Source organism: Xenopus tropicalis, chromosome 10 (genome assembly GCF_000004195.4).
Source record: "Xenopus tropicalis strain Nigerian chromosome 10, UCB_Xtro_10.0, whole genome shotgun sequence".
Taxonomy (NCBI): Eukaryota; Metazoa; Chordata; class Amphibia; order Anura; family Pipidae; genus Xenopus; species Xenopus tropicalis.
In genome coordinates, this window is record NC_030686.2 from 15,621,777 (window position 1) to 15,638,707 (window position 16,931).

General features: G+C 40.0%; 1 protein-coding gene across 9 annotated transcripts in view; it reads right to left on the minus strand.

The window, feature by feature from the left end:
• The window catches only part of scn4a (sodium channel, voltage gated, type IV alpha subunit), a 102,047-nt gene that overhangs the window by 19,109 nt on the left and 66,007 nt on the right, over nt 1-16,931 (minus strand). For all 9 annotated transcript variants that reach the window (XR_004220652.1, XR_004220653.1, XM_018089322.2 and 6 more), the window contains 10 exons: nt 13,952-14,104; nt 13,095-13,209; nt 12,054-12,292; nt 11,236-11,409; nt 8,539-8,895; nt 3,939-4,421; nt 3,272-3,392; nt 1,782-1,936; nt 690-863; nt 375-497 (listed from right to left, as the gene is read on the minus strand). Coding sequence is in view for 7 of the 9 variants with exons in the window: in XM_018089322.2 (XP_017944811.2) it covers nt 375-497; nt 690-863; nt 1,782-1,936; nt 3,272-3,392; nt 3,939-4,421; nt 8,539-8,895; nt 11,236-11,409; nt 12,054-12,292; nt 13,095-13,209; nt 13,952-14,104 (2,094 nt within the window). In the remaining 2 variants the exon portion in view is untranslated. The remainder of the gene's footprint in view (nt 1-374; nt 498-689; nt 864-1,781; nt 1,937-3,271; nt 3,393-3,938; nt 4,422-8,538; nt 8,896-11,235; nt 11,410-12,053; nt 12,293-13,094; nt 13,210-13,951; nt 14,105-16,931) is intronic.

Sequence of the window (16,931 nt, forward strand, 5' to 3'; positions counted from 1 at the left end):
TTCCTTCCTTGAGTGACTCATATAAGGGATGATAAAATCATAGAACAACAGGGGGTGCCAAGTTATTTCCCAGTACAAAAATATATGATTTTTGTACTGCTTATATAGGAAGGAATGCCTGGGACACCAGAACCATATGGCACCATGGAGCTCACAGGAAAAGAACCCCAGGCCAGTACATTATTTTGGAGAAGAGGAGTGCTGGCCCAGTGTAGGAAGTAAGAGACTAAAATCACTGGGGGGTGCCTAACAAATTGGCACATTCAAGTGATTCTACTTTTATTTCTCATTTAAGACCCATAGGTAGTCAAAATATTATTTTGCTGATCAAATAATCTAAATTGAATCAGACTTGGAGAGGAACAGAGACTTACCCTCATGCCTTCAAATCTTGATAACGCTCGTAACGGCCTAAGGGCCCTCAGCGTTCTAAGGGATTTGATGGGACCAAGTTCCGAGTAGCCCAGCCAGTTGGCTGTCAGGCTGATTAAAGACACCTATCAAGAAACAAAGTCACTTTATGGCAATGATCTTTTACAAGGTCCAGGAGTGAAATTTGTCACTGATAAATTGATAAAGCTACAAGAAATATCTATTGAGGAGCTATAGGCGAAATAGGTAAAGTTTGTGTGAATCCCATTAAACTTTTATATATCACTGTGCAGATTGTGTTACATTAATTAACTTACGTCAACAATTAGGAAGTCCAGCCAGCACCAGGCATTCGTGAAATAGATCTTGAAGCCATACGCTGTCCACTTTAGCAGCATTTCAAACACAAAAATATATGTGAAGACTTTATCAGCGTACTCCAGGATAGTCTTTATCACTTGCCTCTGTTCAATGTAGATATCCTCAAATGCCTAAAGGTTAAAAGGAGGTATGGCATAAAATTTATCAATTTATTCTCAAAATTACAATCCAAACCCAAAACTGTAAATTAACTTTTAGAAAGGTTTGAGAGTCACATTTACTACCTGCAATTGTTTTCCTTCTGTTTGGCGTCTTTTATACAACATTAAGGTCCCCATACACTATAAGATCCGCTCACTTGGCGATGCCGCCAAGCGAGCGGATCTTTACCCGATATCCCCACCTACGGGTGGCCAATATCGGGTAGGAAGTTGCTGTAAAAAAAAATTATCCGATCGTTTGGCCCTGAGGCCAAACGATCGGATTACATTTGCGGCAATGGGGCAGTCGGTTCGGGGACCGCATCAACGAGCCGATGTGGTCCCCGATCCGACCGGATTTTCTAACCTGGCTGATCGATATCTGGCCAATTTCAGGCCAGATATCGGTCGGCTAGGCCCCTCGTTTCTGCCCATACACGGGCCGATTAGCTGCCGAATCGGTCCAAGGGACTGATATCAGCAGCTTCTATCGGCCCGTGTATGGGGGCCTTTAATGGGGTTATGTAATAAAAGACACTTTGCCCAGGAGCAGTAACCTATAGCAACCAAGCAGCAGGTAGCATTTACTGGTCACCTGTTTAAAAGCAAATAGCTTATTGCTTGCTATGGGTTACTGCTCCTGGGAAAACTTTTATTACATATGGGGGCTTACATTTAAAAAATCTTGAATTAATCTATGCTTGAGTTTGGGCAGTAATAATTATATAAAAAGATTTAAATTCTATAGTTTATGACTAAAATGTTGGGTTTCCAGTGCAAATAAGAATATATATGGTGGCCACAACTGGGCATCATACTACTTGCTGCATACTGTGCATAAGCTTTCTTGTTGTTAAGTGATATGGGGACAAGGTATTATATACTCACCAGTGCTCCACTACTGAGTAAGATCATGAAGATGATGAAGGTTTCAAACCAGTTATGCTCCACAATCTGGAAACATGTTTTCCGAATGTTCCACCAAATTTTCCCTTTTTCTGTTGTGATGTCGACATAAAGACAAGGGCATCTTCGTACACAGTCTTTAAAAACAAATATAGGAGAGCTATTTAATTAGACGAACTGTGGTTCTACATTTAGTTTTCTTCTGTATGGACCCAGGGTATAGGTACAATATCCATTTAATATCTATCTATCTATCTATCTATCTATCTATCTATCTATCTGTCTGTCTGTCTATCATCAATATATAAATATATGAGTGTGTTTAGTTGTACATGTGGACTGTAGCAATTTTCTTGGTGCAGAACATGCAGCTATGGCCTCTATAGATAGACGTACTTTACACAGTTCACTGAATTATATTACCTGCATGTCTCAACCCTGTGCTTTTATATAGTCACAGAACCACTCAGAGTTCCCTGTATAACTCAGCCTGCAGCCTTGTGCCTTTATATGGGCACAGAACCCCTCAGTGACTGCTAATATCCTTATCATTTACAGTAGGGGGTACATTATCCCTTATAATACATGAGTGATACTCAGAGCTCCCTGTATAACTCAGCCTGCAGCCTTGTGCCTTTATATGGGCACAGAACCCCTCAGTGACTGCTAATATCCTTATCATTTACAGTAGGGGGTACATTATCCCTTATAATACATGAGTGATACTCAGAGTACCCTGTATAACTCAGCCTGCAGCCTTGTGCCTTTATATGGGCACAGAACCCCTCAGTGACTGCTAATATCCTTATCATTTACAGTAGGGGGTACATTATCCCATATAATACATGAGTGATACTCAGAGTTCCCTGTATAACTCAGCCTGCAGCCTTGTGCCTTTATATGGGCACAGAACCCCTCAGTGACTTCTAATATCCTTATAATTTACAGTAGGGGTAAATTATCCCTTATAATACATGAGTGATACTCAGAGTTCCCTGTATAACTCAGCCTGCAGCTTTGTGCCTTTATATGGTCACAGAACCCCTCAGTGACTTCTAATATCCTTATCCTTTACAGTAGGGGGTACATTATCCCTTATAATACATGAATGATACTCAGAGTTCCCTGTATAACTCAGCCTCACCTCACTTTAGAGGAGATCTCTTTTATTTTAGAACAACTGTTAGCCAGCTTGATGCTGGCCACGCCAACAAAAAAGAAGAAAATTTGGAAATGGGAGAGCAACCACTTGTTACTAAGTTTATACAAACAGAGTATTTTTAAATAGTAGAAGCTGTAGTTCACTCCTTAGTGACGTTTTTGGTCTGACTTTGTCATGTATTGGCAAGTTTTATTCTTGCCTCTCTGTATTACTTGAAATGTAGCGACTACTGCTTAACTGTAGCAGATCTCACATTTCATAATAATATCCCTTTGTGTACACAGAATGGAAGTTTTACTTTTCTCCATACCAGCAGTAAAGCATTCTTCTGGGCCTTCGTCTTCTTTGTGTTCAAAGGCCTCCTCTTCCTCTTCAGGTTCAGGAGGTTTATAATCTGCTGTGCTACACACTGACGAGCCATCATCGTACTTCTGATGCGGAAAAAGAAATGTCATCAATGTCACACTGCATGTTTTATAAATACAGGTCAAAGGACTTTAGTCCAACCCAGACAAGACCCCACTTAATTGAGAGTTTTTCAGTGAGTGCATAGGGTGAGATGGACTCTAGGACAAAAGTCATAATTTTATATAAAAGGCCAAGGTAGTTTTACAAAAAAAGTGTCTATAGTAACAATATTTTTTCCCCCACAGCATAAAATATAGAGTTTCTCCAAAAAACTTTAAACTTATAACTTGTATAAAGTGGACTTCTTTGGGATCTAGCCAATGGGTATTAAGATAATGAGCACCATTTCTAGTAAAAAAAAAAAAAAAGATGCCTACACCAGTCAGGTTTGGTCTAAACCATGACAATCAGTGAACTTCTATACCTATCCTGGAGAAATACAGGGAGGTGAAAGATACATGAAACTATTTTCTTCTTATCTCTGTGATGGGAACACAGGTTATAAACAAGCAGGTCATGTCCTGATACTGAAGAACATTACATTTCACAAGTATGCATTGTATTCATACCTTGTGGTGTAAAATCCCTTCCTCTACCTCCGACTGTGTGCTAAACTCATCCGTGTCTGGAATGTCGAAGTCGGACTCTTCTGAGGCAATAGGTACTTCTATTCTCATGTGTGGGTTGTTAAAAAAATTAGCGTGGTCAAACTCATCCATGTAATAACGTTTTTTAGTCACGCCATCAATCAGTGGAGGTTCTTTTTTGGGTTCTGGTTCTGTCCTGGGTTCTAGTTCTATCTTGGGTTCTGGTTCTGTCTCTACATGGTTCAGAGCAATGTTTTCTTTGTTAGGGTCCTCTTCCTCCTGCTCAGCTTTTGCCTTCCTCTTGTAATGTAGGATGGAGAAGAAGGTTTTCTTCACAAAGTCAATGCCCCTGGTGATCCTTCCGATGGCGATCTGCAGGTTGTTCATCTCCCCATCGTCGTCCGAAGCCGACAAGTTATCCGCGCTGAAGGAACTCAGCAACAAAGCCAAAAAGAGATTGAGGACCTAAAGAAAAGTATTGGGCAGTGTCATTAAATGAAGGCAAATTTACTAATAAAAGAATCTTGGTGTTTCCATCCTGATATTGACAACTATTTCCCTGTTTCCAGTTTGATCAGGTGCTTTATTGAGAGGCAGGCCGCCCCAGCCCAGGGACACACGCAGCCCAAATTTCACACATTCAGAGGGATCAAATAACCATAGATTGTATGAAAGGAAGTTTGGATTTATTACTGATGGTACACATTCTCCTCTCCTGAAATTTCATACTCTCAATGCACAAGAAGCTTCTCAACAGCCAGAAAAGATTTGTAGGGGTATAAAAAATGTATTGGATCCTACCCTACAAGTGTTTTTCCTGTTACTTCTCCCATGCATGCTGAGGGCATTTGTATCAGCATTTAAGACTGAGAGTTAATGTATTAGGATAAGCCCTATAGGTAAATCTGAATATGGTTTTAAAATAGAAACGTAAATGAAGTGAAATAAATATACATGCACACGATAAAGGAGAAAATACATCAGTTTGCTAACAGGGGGGTGCAAAGGCGGGTTCACTAATAGGTGTATTATTTCAGCCATACTTTTAACCTAGGCCCTAGGCCTCCCAAATGAATACTGCTGCCTGCTTTTGGCAGCACTGTAGTCATAAGGGCATACCTCCCAACATTTCATTAAGAGAAAGAGGCACAAAAATATGTGACGTGGGTAGTGTGGCAAATTTTTTTGGCCACGCCTGCTTTGTGACCACGCCCCACATGCAACACCCACTTTACATGCCCCAGATGTGCCAGTATAATCACTAAATAAAAGGACAAATTAACTTCAAATGTGCCAGTATGACTACATTAAATTGATAAAGGGCATATTAACCCCAGACATCCCAGTTAAATTACTACATGAAATTGATAGAGGGCATATCAACTTCAGACATGCCAACAGTTCTGTGCATTTGCCAAAGTTATAAACAGGGCCAATTCCAGTGGTACATAAATCTATGTTATTTCCTTCCATTCTTAATCAGTTGAAAGCAATACAATATTAATGTACCACTAGAATTTCTAGCCATATTATCAAGGCCAGCCTAAGGTTCCCAAACTTATAAGGGCCCTTTTTAAATGTCTGCTATATTTTGTGAACGGATCAGCGATACCTCTGTCTCCTATTCCCCTGCATGCTGTGCTCTGCCAGAGATTCACAGGAGTGAGAGAGATATGTTAGGGGTGGGAAGGTGAAACTGCCCAGCACACAAATAAAGGCAGCAGCCTCTTCTGCCTGATAAAAGACAGAGCCCCCCTCAGCCCCTGACCCAGTGAGCAGGAGCAAGGAGAGGAATGCAGCCAATGCTGATAGTTGGCCCTTGCCTGTCACAAATGCTCCTCCCAGATCAAGGTAAACCTGTGAGCTTGAGGTAGCAGGGAAGATTCAAGAGTTAAGGGGGCAGGCTTTTTTTCCCAGAGCAGAGCAGGCACAGCAATCAATTAAATGGCAATGCTGAGAAGCGGGACATCCAACAATAAATCTGGGACAGCGGGAAGTGCTATAATATCGGGACTGTCCCGCTAAAAGCGGGACGGTTGGGAGGTATTAAGGGGCTAGCCGAGAGAGCCATGAAGGCATTCCGTATCCCACAAGCTGCACTCAAATTCCTTGCTAAAAATGCTCTGAGCTGCAAAGATTGGCACCTGGCAGTGACTGGCACAAAACATGGGGGGCTAGGTTCATTGTAACAAATATTCACCTTCTTTTTGCACTTTGCACCTTTTCCCTGTTCGCAAATAAAACCTTAATAAATCTTAAATGGAAAAAATCCTGTGTGTATGAAGCCCTTGTAAACTGCTTGTGTGATGCCCCCCAGTAGTGCCAACAGCACATCTGAAAACAATAACCAGCTCTTAGTGGTACCGCTCAGAGCATGTAAATAGAACCTTTACACTGACATCTTGTCTCCCATTTGTTTAATACTGCAGTTAGGTACCCAGACACTCGCTTTTGGATTTCTATTTTCTGACAGGATTACTAAGCTACTTGAGTTGCTTCCTCTTAATGTCCTGTTTTAGCCTTAAAGGAATTCTGGAGGAAATAGCATTGGGCCTATATTTGTACGTGACAAACAGCATGTGCTTTGGAGCTGTGTTATTGGCATGGAACACGTTTGAAAACAACAACAAATAAGCCCCATTCTTCCTGTAGTTCTGGTTTATAAAAACGGGGGCAGAAGAGGCACAGTGTGTGATTAAAGCTTGAACATTTGGTCCAATTATCTTTGGCAATACTTTATAAATAGCAGCCTCTTAAGACTTTATATTGCATGAAATTACTGTGAGTTTGTAGAGATCAGATTCATACAAGCTACAGCTTTTTTGGCTTGGCTGTTCCATGTCTCTAGTCAGTGTTTCCATGTAGGCCATGCTTCCAATAATGGCAACTCAACGTCTTGCTAGGCCATACCCTAAAGAGCCACATTCAAACTGAAAAAGTGTTGGGGAGCAACACAAGCATAAGAAAGTTTCCTGGGGGTGCCAATAAGAGCTATAATTGGCTACTTAATAGCCCCTATGTGGACTGGCAGCCTACAGAAGGCTCTGTTTGGCATTATACTTGGCTTTTATGCAACCATAACTTGCCTCCAAGCCAGAAATTCAAGAATGAGCATCTGCTTTGAGGCCTCTGGGAGCAACATCCAAGGGGTTGGGGAGCAACAAGATTGACTGGAGAGTTTTGGAAAGGGAAAAAGTGGATAATGGGAGAGTGGAAGGCATGATGTATCTCTATGCAATATATGTATGCAGCATTAAAAAGCCTTTTTTTAAAGTAAAGAGCAGGTGTGCAATATGAAGATCATTATATAGTCTAAGAAGAATTATCGAAGAGTGAAACAAAATGGTAGATCCTCCAGCAAAGTATGATAAGCCAGATATTGGACTAACAAGTGAATGCCTGAGCTGTACTGATCTCTGGGGCATCTACCCAATGATCAGATCATGGTTTGTGTTGGAAATTTGGCTATCAGTGTGTAGGTAAACTTGGCCAACCTTTGTTTTGGTTGTCAGATGTAGAGAAATAAACACTGCTTCTAATTGGAAATTTATGTTGGAAATTTGGCTACCAGTGTGGAGGTAAATTTGGCCAACCCTCTTTTTGGTTGTCGGATGTAAAGAAATAAACACTGCTTCTAATTTCGCCACATACTTCTGTAACACAAAGACCCTTTGCCATACTTACAAAATAAACTTTTGAGATACATGTGTCCGCTTGCACTTGACATAATCTGTGGGCTGTTAACATTCAGCTGACTAATGCTTGCCAAAAGCACGCCAACTGTCCTTGAGCATGATAATGTCATTATTGTCACAGAAGTTGCTAACTGGGAATGTCAAAAGTGCTTAATTTAGTAGGCTATGAGCACAATCATTTCCTTTAATGAAATATAGGAGAAAGCAATATTTAGTGACTGCCACAACTGTTGCACCTTGTAGAATCCCTACCTTAACTACACATGCTCAGCATACAGGGTGCGAGTTTGTGTGCAACTGGATTCATTATCTACTAGGGTGAATACTTATTTGCTTTTATATTAATTATTTAGAGACAGGTAGCTCAATGACTAATGCATTCCATCCTAAAAGTGTCAAAGCTGGCCATTCACGTTCAGATTTTAGTCTTTTTCCAACAAACGTTCGGATATCGGTCGTATGCTTAAATGCAAAGATCTAAAACTACCTTTCAGACTGAAATTGTAGGATAAAAATAACAAATCGAAAGGATGTTCTCAATATGAAATAGTTGGCACCAATCGTACGAAATTGACTTCCATTGTAGGTCCCCCAAGGATATCATCAGATACACAACATATGCGCAGATTTTCTAACCTTGTCGATCGACTAAACGACTGATCGCCATAGTGCAAAAATAATAATTCTGAGCCCACACACAGTCTGAAAATTGAACAAAACTAAATTTTGCATGATTTTATCGGTACGTGTATGGCCAGCTTTAGTCATTCTAAATGACCATGGTCAACACATTAGAGACCTCTACAGTCAGACAGGCCTGGGGCCAGATATTGTCCCATTTCTGGTTTGAGTAAGGGGTGATGTGGAGATTTGAAAATCCAACTTACCACCAGGTTACCAATCACCATGACCATCATGAACACGACCAGGCACATTGCTTGCCCTGCCACTTCCATGCAGTCCCACATTGTCTCTATCCACTCCCCGCACAGGATACGGAAGACAATGAGAAAAGAGTGGAAGAAATCGTGCATGTGCCACCGTGGTAGCTCGCAGTCAGAGGCAATCTTGCACACACATTCCTTGTAGCTCTTCCCAAATAGCTGCATCCCCACCACCGCAAAGATGAAGACAATGATGGCCAACACCAAGGTGAGGTTTCCAAGTGCTCCGACCGAGTTACCGATGATTTTGATAAGCATGTTAAGGGTTGGCCATGATTTGGCTAGCTTGAACACCCTGAGCTTGAAACATTAAAATACTTGATATTAGTCAGAGAGAATAGAAAGAACAGTAACTAGTACAGGTATCGGACCCCTTATCCGGAAACCCGTTATCCAGAAAGCTCCGAATTACGGAAAGCCCGTCTCCCATAGACTCCATTTTAATCACATAATTCAGAATTTTAAAACTGACTTTCTTTTTCTCTGTAATAATAAAACAGTACCTTGTAATTGATCCCAACTAAGATATAAATAATCCTTATTGGATGCAAAACAATCCTATTGGGGTTGATTAATGTTTTATTGATTTTTTAGCAGACTTAAGGTATGGAGATCCAAATTACGGAAAGACCCCTTATCCGGAATACCCTTGGTCCCGAGCATTCTGGATAATGGGTCCTATACCTGTAGTAGTGTTTTGTGAATAATCTTCCATGCAGTTACAACTGACCCACAGAATTCCAATGGGACAGCAATGCTATAGTCTAATATATATATATATATATATATATATATATATATTTTAAGCTTATATACATTCCCCATGGTGGGACCCAAAGCAGTTGATGGGATAGGCCCAACCTGAAGTCTACATTAGGGGAGATTTTAGCTGATGCTTATGATGAAGACAATGATGGCCAACACCAGGGTGAGGTTTTCATTTGCTCTGACCAAGTTACCGATGATTTTGATGAGCATGTTAAGGGTTGGCCATGATTTGGCTAGGTTGAACACCCTGGGCTTGAAACATTAAATACTTCATATTAGTCAGAGAGAATAGAAAGAACAGTCTATTACTAAACTAGTAGTACTATTTGTTGAATAAGCTCCCATGAAGTTATTTCTTATATCAGCCAGAGCTGGTGGTCCAGCTGGATTAAGCTAACATTTTGTGTATAAGAAGAAGACTGCATTGTCCCAGTCATGATATATGTGAATAGAAACAGATCATTGGATGAGAAGATAGAGGAGAACTCCTAGGGTATTCTATAATGGGAACACAGAACTATGGAAATTCAATGTTGTAGAAGGTTTTAGAGATGGGTAACAACACTTACTGATTACCGGCTTCATATACCACTTGGGTATTTCTGTGTATGCTTCCTTAGCAAACCATATATAAACCCCTTGTAAAAACAAATGCTGAAATTGCATAACCAAGATATGCGTGCTATCCTGAGACATAGGTTAGATTTCAAATCGTGATGTTGTGCGGACAGTTTGTTAAAACAGTTTTGCAAGCAGAAGTACACACAGTTTTACTGCATATTACATTTCTCTGAGAACAACTGGGTAAATTCTAAAATTATGGATAACTCTTACCCGCCCCCACTGCAGTTTTTTAGGGGGCTGTTGAAAAATAAAAGTGCGTGCTCCCTGGTGTAATACATTCACATAAATGTATTAAGTGATAAAACTGCACTTACAAAATTGTGGTGTCAATTTTGTCAGTACAATTTTGTAAGTGCAGTTTTATCACTTAATACATTTATGTGAATGTATTACACCAGGTAGAGCACCCTTCTTTTAATTTAATTTGCAGATTTTTGTGTATTGGTTTCTGCTCATTTTTAATATTTGGCTTGCCCTGAAGTACCACCTTTTATTTTAATTGTTTTTGAAAAATAGGTTAAACCTAAAAGAAAATAGATCTTATATGTCTCCAACATAATATCAAGGGTTGGAGCTTGATGGAACCTTCACTCTACACATAACCTCATTCTCTCCTCCTCAGTCATCACCTTCTCTCATTCCCGCATCCAGGACTTCTCACGTGCTGCACCCATCCTCTGGAACACCCTTCCCCGTCCCATTAGGTATTGCCAGACTCTCCAAACCTTTAAACGGTCTCTTAAAACTCACTTTTTCACTCAAACCTATAACCTAAACCCCCAAACATTCACTAACCACTGGTTTCCTCCTCTCACTCCGCACTTACTGTCACTTTACACACCTACATGAACTCTAACGCCATGCTAGTTACCCTGACCTTATGTCTCAGCCCTCCCTTTTAGAATGCAAGCTCTTGCGAGCAGGGCCCTCCCCCTAGTATCTCCGATCCTCATCCAATGTAACTGCAAACCGTTTTTGTGTATTGTTTATATGTACATGTTAACTGTTATGTCTTTTGTACCCCTCTATTCTGTAAAGTGCTGCGTAAATTGATGGCGCTATATATAAATAATAACAATAATAATAGTCCAACAACCACAGAGATGGGCTAACCCTTCAGTGAGAATCCTATTTGCTCTGTTTAAATTTTTTCTCTCTTCTTGGTTTGATGCAATAGCCACTAATCCTAACACTACTTAATCCCAACACTACTTAATATATATATACAGAAGCAGCAGAAATACCTACCAGACGGAACGATCTGAGCACGGACAGACCTTCCACATTTGCAAGGCCCAACTCCACCAAACTTAAAGTGACTATAATGCTGTCGAATATGTTCCACCCCACTTGGAAGTAGTAATATGGATCCAGGGCTATGATCTTGAAGAACATTTCAGCTGCAAATATGCCAGTAAAGACCTGTAAAAGAAACAAATATATTTTAGTAAAAAAGACTTGAGAAAATCATTTGTACAGAACAGACAACAGTGAAAATTACTAAACACACCTAAGCTCAGAAGGAGGATGAAACAGAGATTCCAATTATATACTATACTACATGTTTGAGGCCACGTCATGATGAAATGATAGTGTTATCCAAAGGAGTCAATACCACTCTTGAGGAATCTTAGGGCCATAAAAATACCCTGGAAAGCCACAACTGGCCCACAGGACTCCACTAAACAGCAATGTTCTAATACATACATTTTCCAAGCCAACAGACTCCATAGTAGGAGCTAAAGCAGATGGGATTGGCCCAACCTGAAGTCTACATTAGAGATTGAAGTTGATGTTTATCTGCCATACTTGATACACTTTGAGTTATAGTAGGTTGAGTTCTATAATGACAAGTTTAAGATTAGTATAGTGTGGTCACCTTCTGGACCAACAGAAATCCCAAAACTACTCCTCTATTAGAACACAGTTGCTTTTGTGTAGTTGGCTGTCTATGTGAGTGCCAAGCTAATATGCCATCCCATGTCTGTAGTTTACAGGGTTACATGTGTCTGTCTGTTTTTACATGACTACTCAGCCTGAGCATAAATGGAACAAAGAGAACTCACCAAGTTTCCTACATTCAGAACACCCTCAAACTGCTCAGTCATTGGGTAGTGCTCCATGGCCATAAAAAGGGTGTTAAGCACGATGCAAATGGTGATTCCCAGGTCAACAAAGGGATCCATGACCACAAACCTTACAAATTCCTTAAATTTCACCCACAGGTCACAGCAGTCCCAAATCAAAAAGGTGTTAGCAAACTTGTACCACCAAGGAGGGCATTTCTGATGAGCCTCTTCCAGTTCTGTGAAAGTACAGAGGTTAGTGCATCCAGGAGGCACAGTGTTAGAAAAATTATGAATTCTTGGACTTTCATTAAAGACTTTATTTCCTCAAGTTCAAACACAACCCACTAGCTATATAGGTGGCAATTTTCAATTGTTGTGTACTGGGTATCCACAGGAAGGATGGTGTGGGGAAGGGATCCTGTGCCCATGTCTTGGTTTATTGTTAGATACTGAGTCCCACCCTAGCACCATATGCAGTGTCGGACTGGGACCCCACAGGCCCACCAGAAAACATTAGACCATGGGCCCACTCTCCAAACTGTTTTTCTCCTTTGCTCACCCAACATCTTTATTCTCCTAGTCTCTTTTATTTACATGCTAGCATCTATCCTTCCATCTACTTCTACTCTTTGTTCCCATTCACAAATAGGGAATGACCATGAAGCAGGCCAAATGGTCAGGAGCAGGAGGGACCACTTACAACTGGGCCCACCGGGAGTTTTCCTGGTATCCTGGTAGGCCAGTCCAACACTGACCATATGTTAGTATGTTTGAGCATGACTACTAAGATTTTAGAATTGTACAAAACGGAAACACTTTGGTGGGAACTTCCAAGTAAATGAACCCCCAAGATCTAATAAAAAACAAGTTAATAGATCTCTTGTTTAAGATCAATAACTGAGAAACAAAAGTACAAAAAGAAGACTGTGTTCAGAAATTTAAGCAGGAGCAAGTTGCTATGTACTATTAGATCTTGTATTTCATTAAAACATAGCAATCCAAACCCCTGTGTATAAAATCTTCTCTCATCATACAGACCTTCAAGAGCTACTTCCGATAGGACACTGTGGGTGCTCTCTGCTCTTTTCTGCAGAGTTGGCTCCTCCAAATAAACTTTAGAATTCCTCTGTTGGTCTGACTGTGCTGAGCTTGTCTGTGAAACGGTGGAAACAAGTAAACAATTAGCAAGTAAACAGACCACATGTGAGCATATTTTGAGTCTAGCATTTCTATATTCATTTAGCACTAACAGTCTATTAGTGTGCCTTGGTAGAGCAATGGCAGCCCAGAGTGGCCAATTGATATTTAAAGGGACTGGAACAATGTTCTATGGATTAAAAGAACATTGCTGGTACTTACTTGCTGACAGATAAGCTAAATGTAAGATTTGATGTCATGTCTTCAGGTATTATGTGAACATTGTGTGTGTGCGATATGGGTGCATTGGGAAGTATATGAAAATAGCATTGTGCTGATCTTGGGGTACAAATCTACAAGCAGAATTAGCACTTTGTCACATTGGGTTTTTTTATATAAAATTCCAGGCATGGGAACTACATACCACGGCTACTTGGCAAGGCCTTCTGGAGTCCATAGTTTCAGTTTGCCCTTCAGGTGCAGCATAATATGTGAGCCATCTTACTTTAGGACAATAATACTTATATTGCTGACCCCTGGGGGGCCAAAGCTCTGGTCTGGGGCTTAAACTGTAGGCCAGTTAGGTTGAGATTTGGGCTGTATGATTTGCTGCCCTGCAAACTACTAATGCCATAGCATGGGGGATGCTACACTAACACGTCTATAAATCTGTTGTTATGAGCTAAAGGGAGCTATGTATATGTTTACTTAAAAACAACTAATAAAAACAGTGAAGTCAAGTTGTATTTGATACTCACATCCTCCATTGAGGGTGCACGTTCAATTATAACTTTGGGCACAGTTCGCCCATTGCAGTCCATATTTTCTGTGCCATCCCCAGAAAGAGTGTTCTCTGAAAGAGCATTTTTCTTTTCTGCGTTCAGAAGTCCAACTGAGGCAACGCTGGATTTCTGGAAAATAGATGGAACTATGTTCTCATGACTGAATTCCTATTTCATTTAAATACCTCTGAACTGGAAATTATTTTTTCCTATCACTAAACTTTATTTTACCAGTCCCCATAAAATCATGTGGGAAAGAGTCTCCAAAAGTCTTTTAGTTGAGTTGACTGAACTGTCAGTGGTCTTCAAAGTGCATGTACCTTAAATGAAACCCATGTAAAATTATGGCTTATAAGTAGTGATGGGCGAATCGCCAGGCATGGATTTGCGGCAAATTTCCGCATTTGCCATTGGCAGATTGTTTGGCGAAACAGATGAAAAAATTCGCCGCGCATCCAAAAATTGTCGCAAGAATAGTCGCTGGCATCAAAAGAATAGTCGTGCATCCAGAAATTGTCGCAATAATAGTCACGAGCGTCAAAAGAATAGTTGAGGGTGACAATTTTTTTTGTAACGCAACATTTTTGCCGAAGCGAAACGGGACAGATTCGCTCATCTCTACTTATAATGCTGAAACTAAATAAAGTCTTCAAGTAAAATAAAGGTACATCATAAATGTACTTTTCTACACAATGATATATTGAGGTTTTGTTTCCTCAATATCATCATATCTTGGGTGTCAAGGTTTCCCATATAGACAAGTCTTGATCTTCTTTTATTATTATATTTATATATTTATATATATATATATATATATTTATTATATTTATATATTTTATATTATTAGTTAAATTGGCCCATTTTTATGGTTGGCCAGAATGGAGATGGCACTATGTTCTGATTATAGGAAGGAAATACAATGTAAATCTTTGTTTGATAAATTGCTTTTCCTTCATTTTTATATTGGCTTAGTAAAATATTCTCCTTACAAGAAGCTAGTTGGGACACAGCCTTATGGATCATGTGCACAGCCTGCTGTCATGATTGTGTGGTCATTAATGCTGGGTTATTGTATACTCCAGACATAATAATTGTTAGAACACTTAGCATAGAAATTGTACTGTCCTAAGCTTGATATAGCAATGGTGTGTAATAAATATTCTTTAACAAGGAGCTAATTAGCACTAGTCATTTGAGTTTGATTTGTAAAATTTAACCTCAATATACAGGGCCAAACATCAGATCAGTACTAATATTGTATACTGTATAAAGGCAAATGACCTATTAGCTAAGACATGTCAGCCATACCCTTGCTCAGATTCCAAAGAATATGTATTTTTATTTGTAAAAGCAATAAGAGAAATACGAGAAGCCTTTTCTTTAACAAGTGGATTAATCTAAGATAGGAAATGGCTGCCAGAATAATACTGTGTTAAATGGAGGTTGGTGAGATACAAGAGGAAGCTTTAAAGGCCAAGCTTGTGCACAATCATTAGTTAAGAATGTTAGAGACTCTATTTTAGGAAGCCGGCGGCAGGAGCTCTGAAGTGGCGCAGCAAGTTGTGAGCAATCATTCAGAAGGGAACTGTGTAAATTCCTGAGGGATTCTGCAGTATCCTTACAGGAACCATTGGGCAGGAGATAGGAGAAGAGCACCACCACTGTTCCATGGTTTGGCTTTTTCTTGGCAGATCCTTGGCACTCCAACACACATATAGTAAACTTCTAGGTTTAAATAGAAGTTACCAATGGTGAAGAAGCTCTGAAACTAGTTATTCGCTCTCTTCCTCATTGTAAGCAAGTTTTGATCATAGCATGGCTAAAATATATTAAATTAGGTTTTTCAGGTTTGATAACATCTGTTAAATATTTGTTTTTGCTAACACCATATTATTTTGTGCGTCAGCCAATCTCTGAGGCCCTGCGATACATTTCTTAAGGCCTTGGGTCTATAATTAGCATGCTAATGGATTCACACTCTGATAGGATAGCCGTATAGCAGTTACCCAAAGACACTGTTAAAAAGTACAGTATTTAGAAACCTAGTATTAATTATTCCCACTCAGGCACAGTCAGTACATAGGAGCCTGACAGACCCAATGTCTCCTTATTAAAATCTCTCCCTGGCAGTGTGTCATGGTTCTGATCTGCTCAATGCTGTGCTGGCTCTTTCTCCAAGTTGTGCAAGTGTAAATATGAGAAGGATCGGCTCATCAGATTACAGTTATATGAAAGGTCAAGGGAGCACCGTACATTACTACAGTTAGAAGCAATAACAACTTTTGTGAGCCGCTTAGGTTGCTCTTGGATACAAACCACAGCAGAAACCCCACACGGATAAACCTATGTATTCTAGAAAAGAGCCAACATGAAAGGCTTAGATACATCTAAACGTAGAGTCCTATCTAGAGGTCTCTCTGGAAGGCCACTGCACCTGTCATTACAGTAGAAAAAAATAGGGATGCACCAAATCGACTTTTTTGGATTAGGCCGAACCCCCGAACTCTTCATAAAGGATTCGTCCGAATACCAAAGAGAATCTTAATTATCTGATTACGTCTTGAAAGGGTTAAATCTGGGAACGATGGGAAAAAATTTTAACCTGTGTTTACGTGACAAAAAGTCATGTGATTTTTATGATTTAGATTTGGTTCGGCCAGAGGCATGAATTCGGCCATATCCAAATCCTAAAAAAAGGCCAAATCTCCGCCGAATCCCAAACTGAATCCTGGATTCGGGGCATCCCGAGAAAAAAACAATAAGTCATTCCCAGATTTCTCATGCTTCCACATGTTCTAGTCCAGATGTTAGAAAACAAGCTGGAATTGAATAGCAATACAACTTCCTGATTGGTTGCTATGGGTAATTGCACTGTTGCAATAAAGCCCCTAAATTAGATGGGCATATTAAATCAATGAGAAAATTCCACACCACTCATTCACACCATAAACCTCCA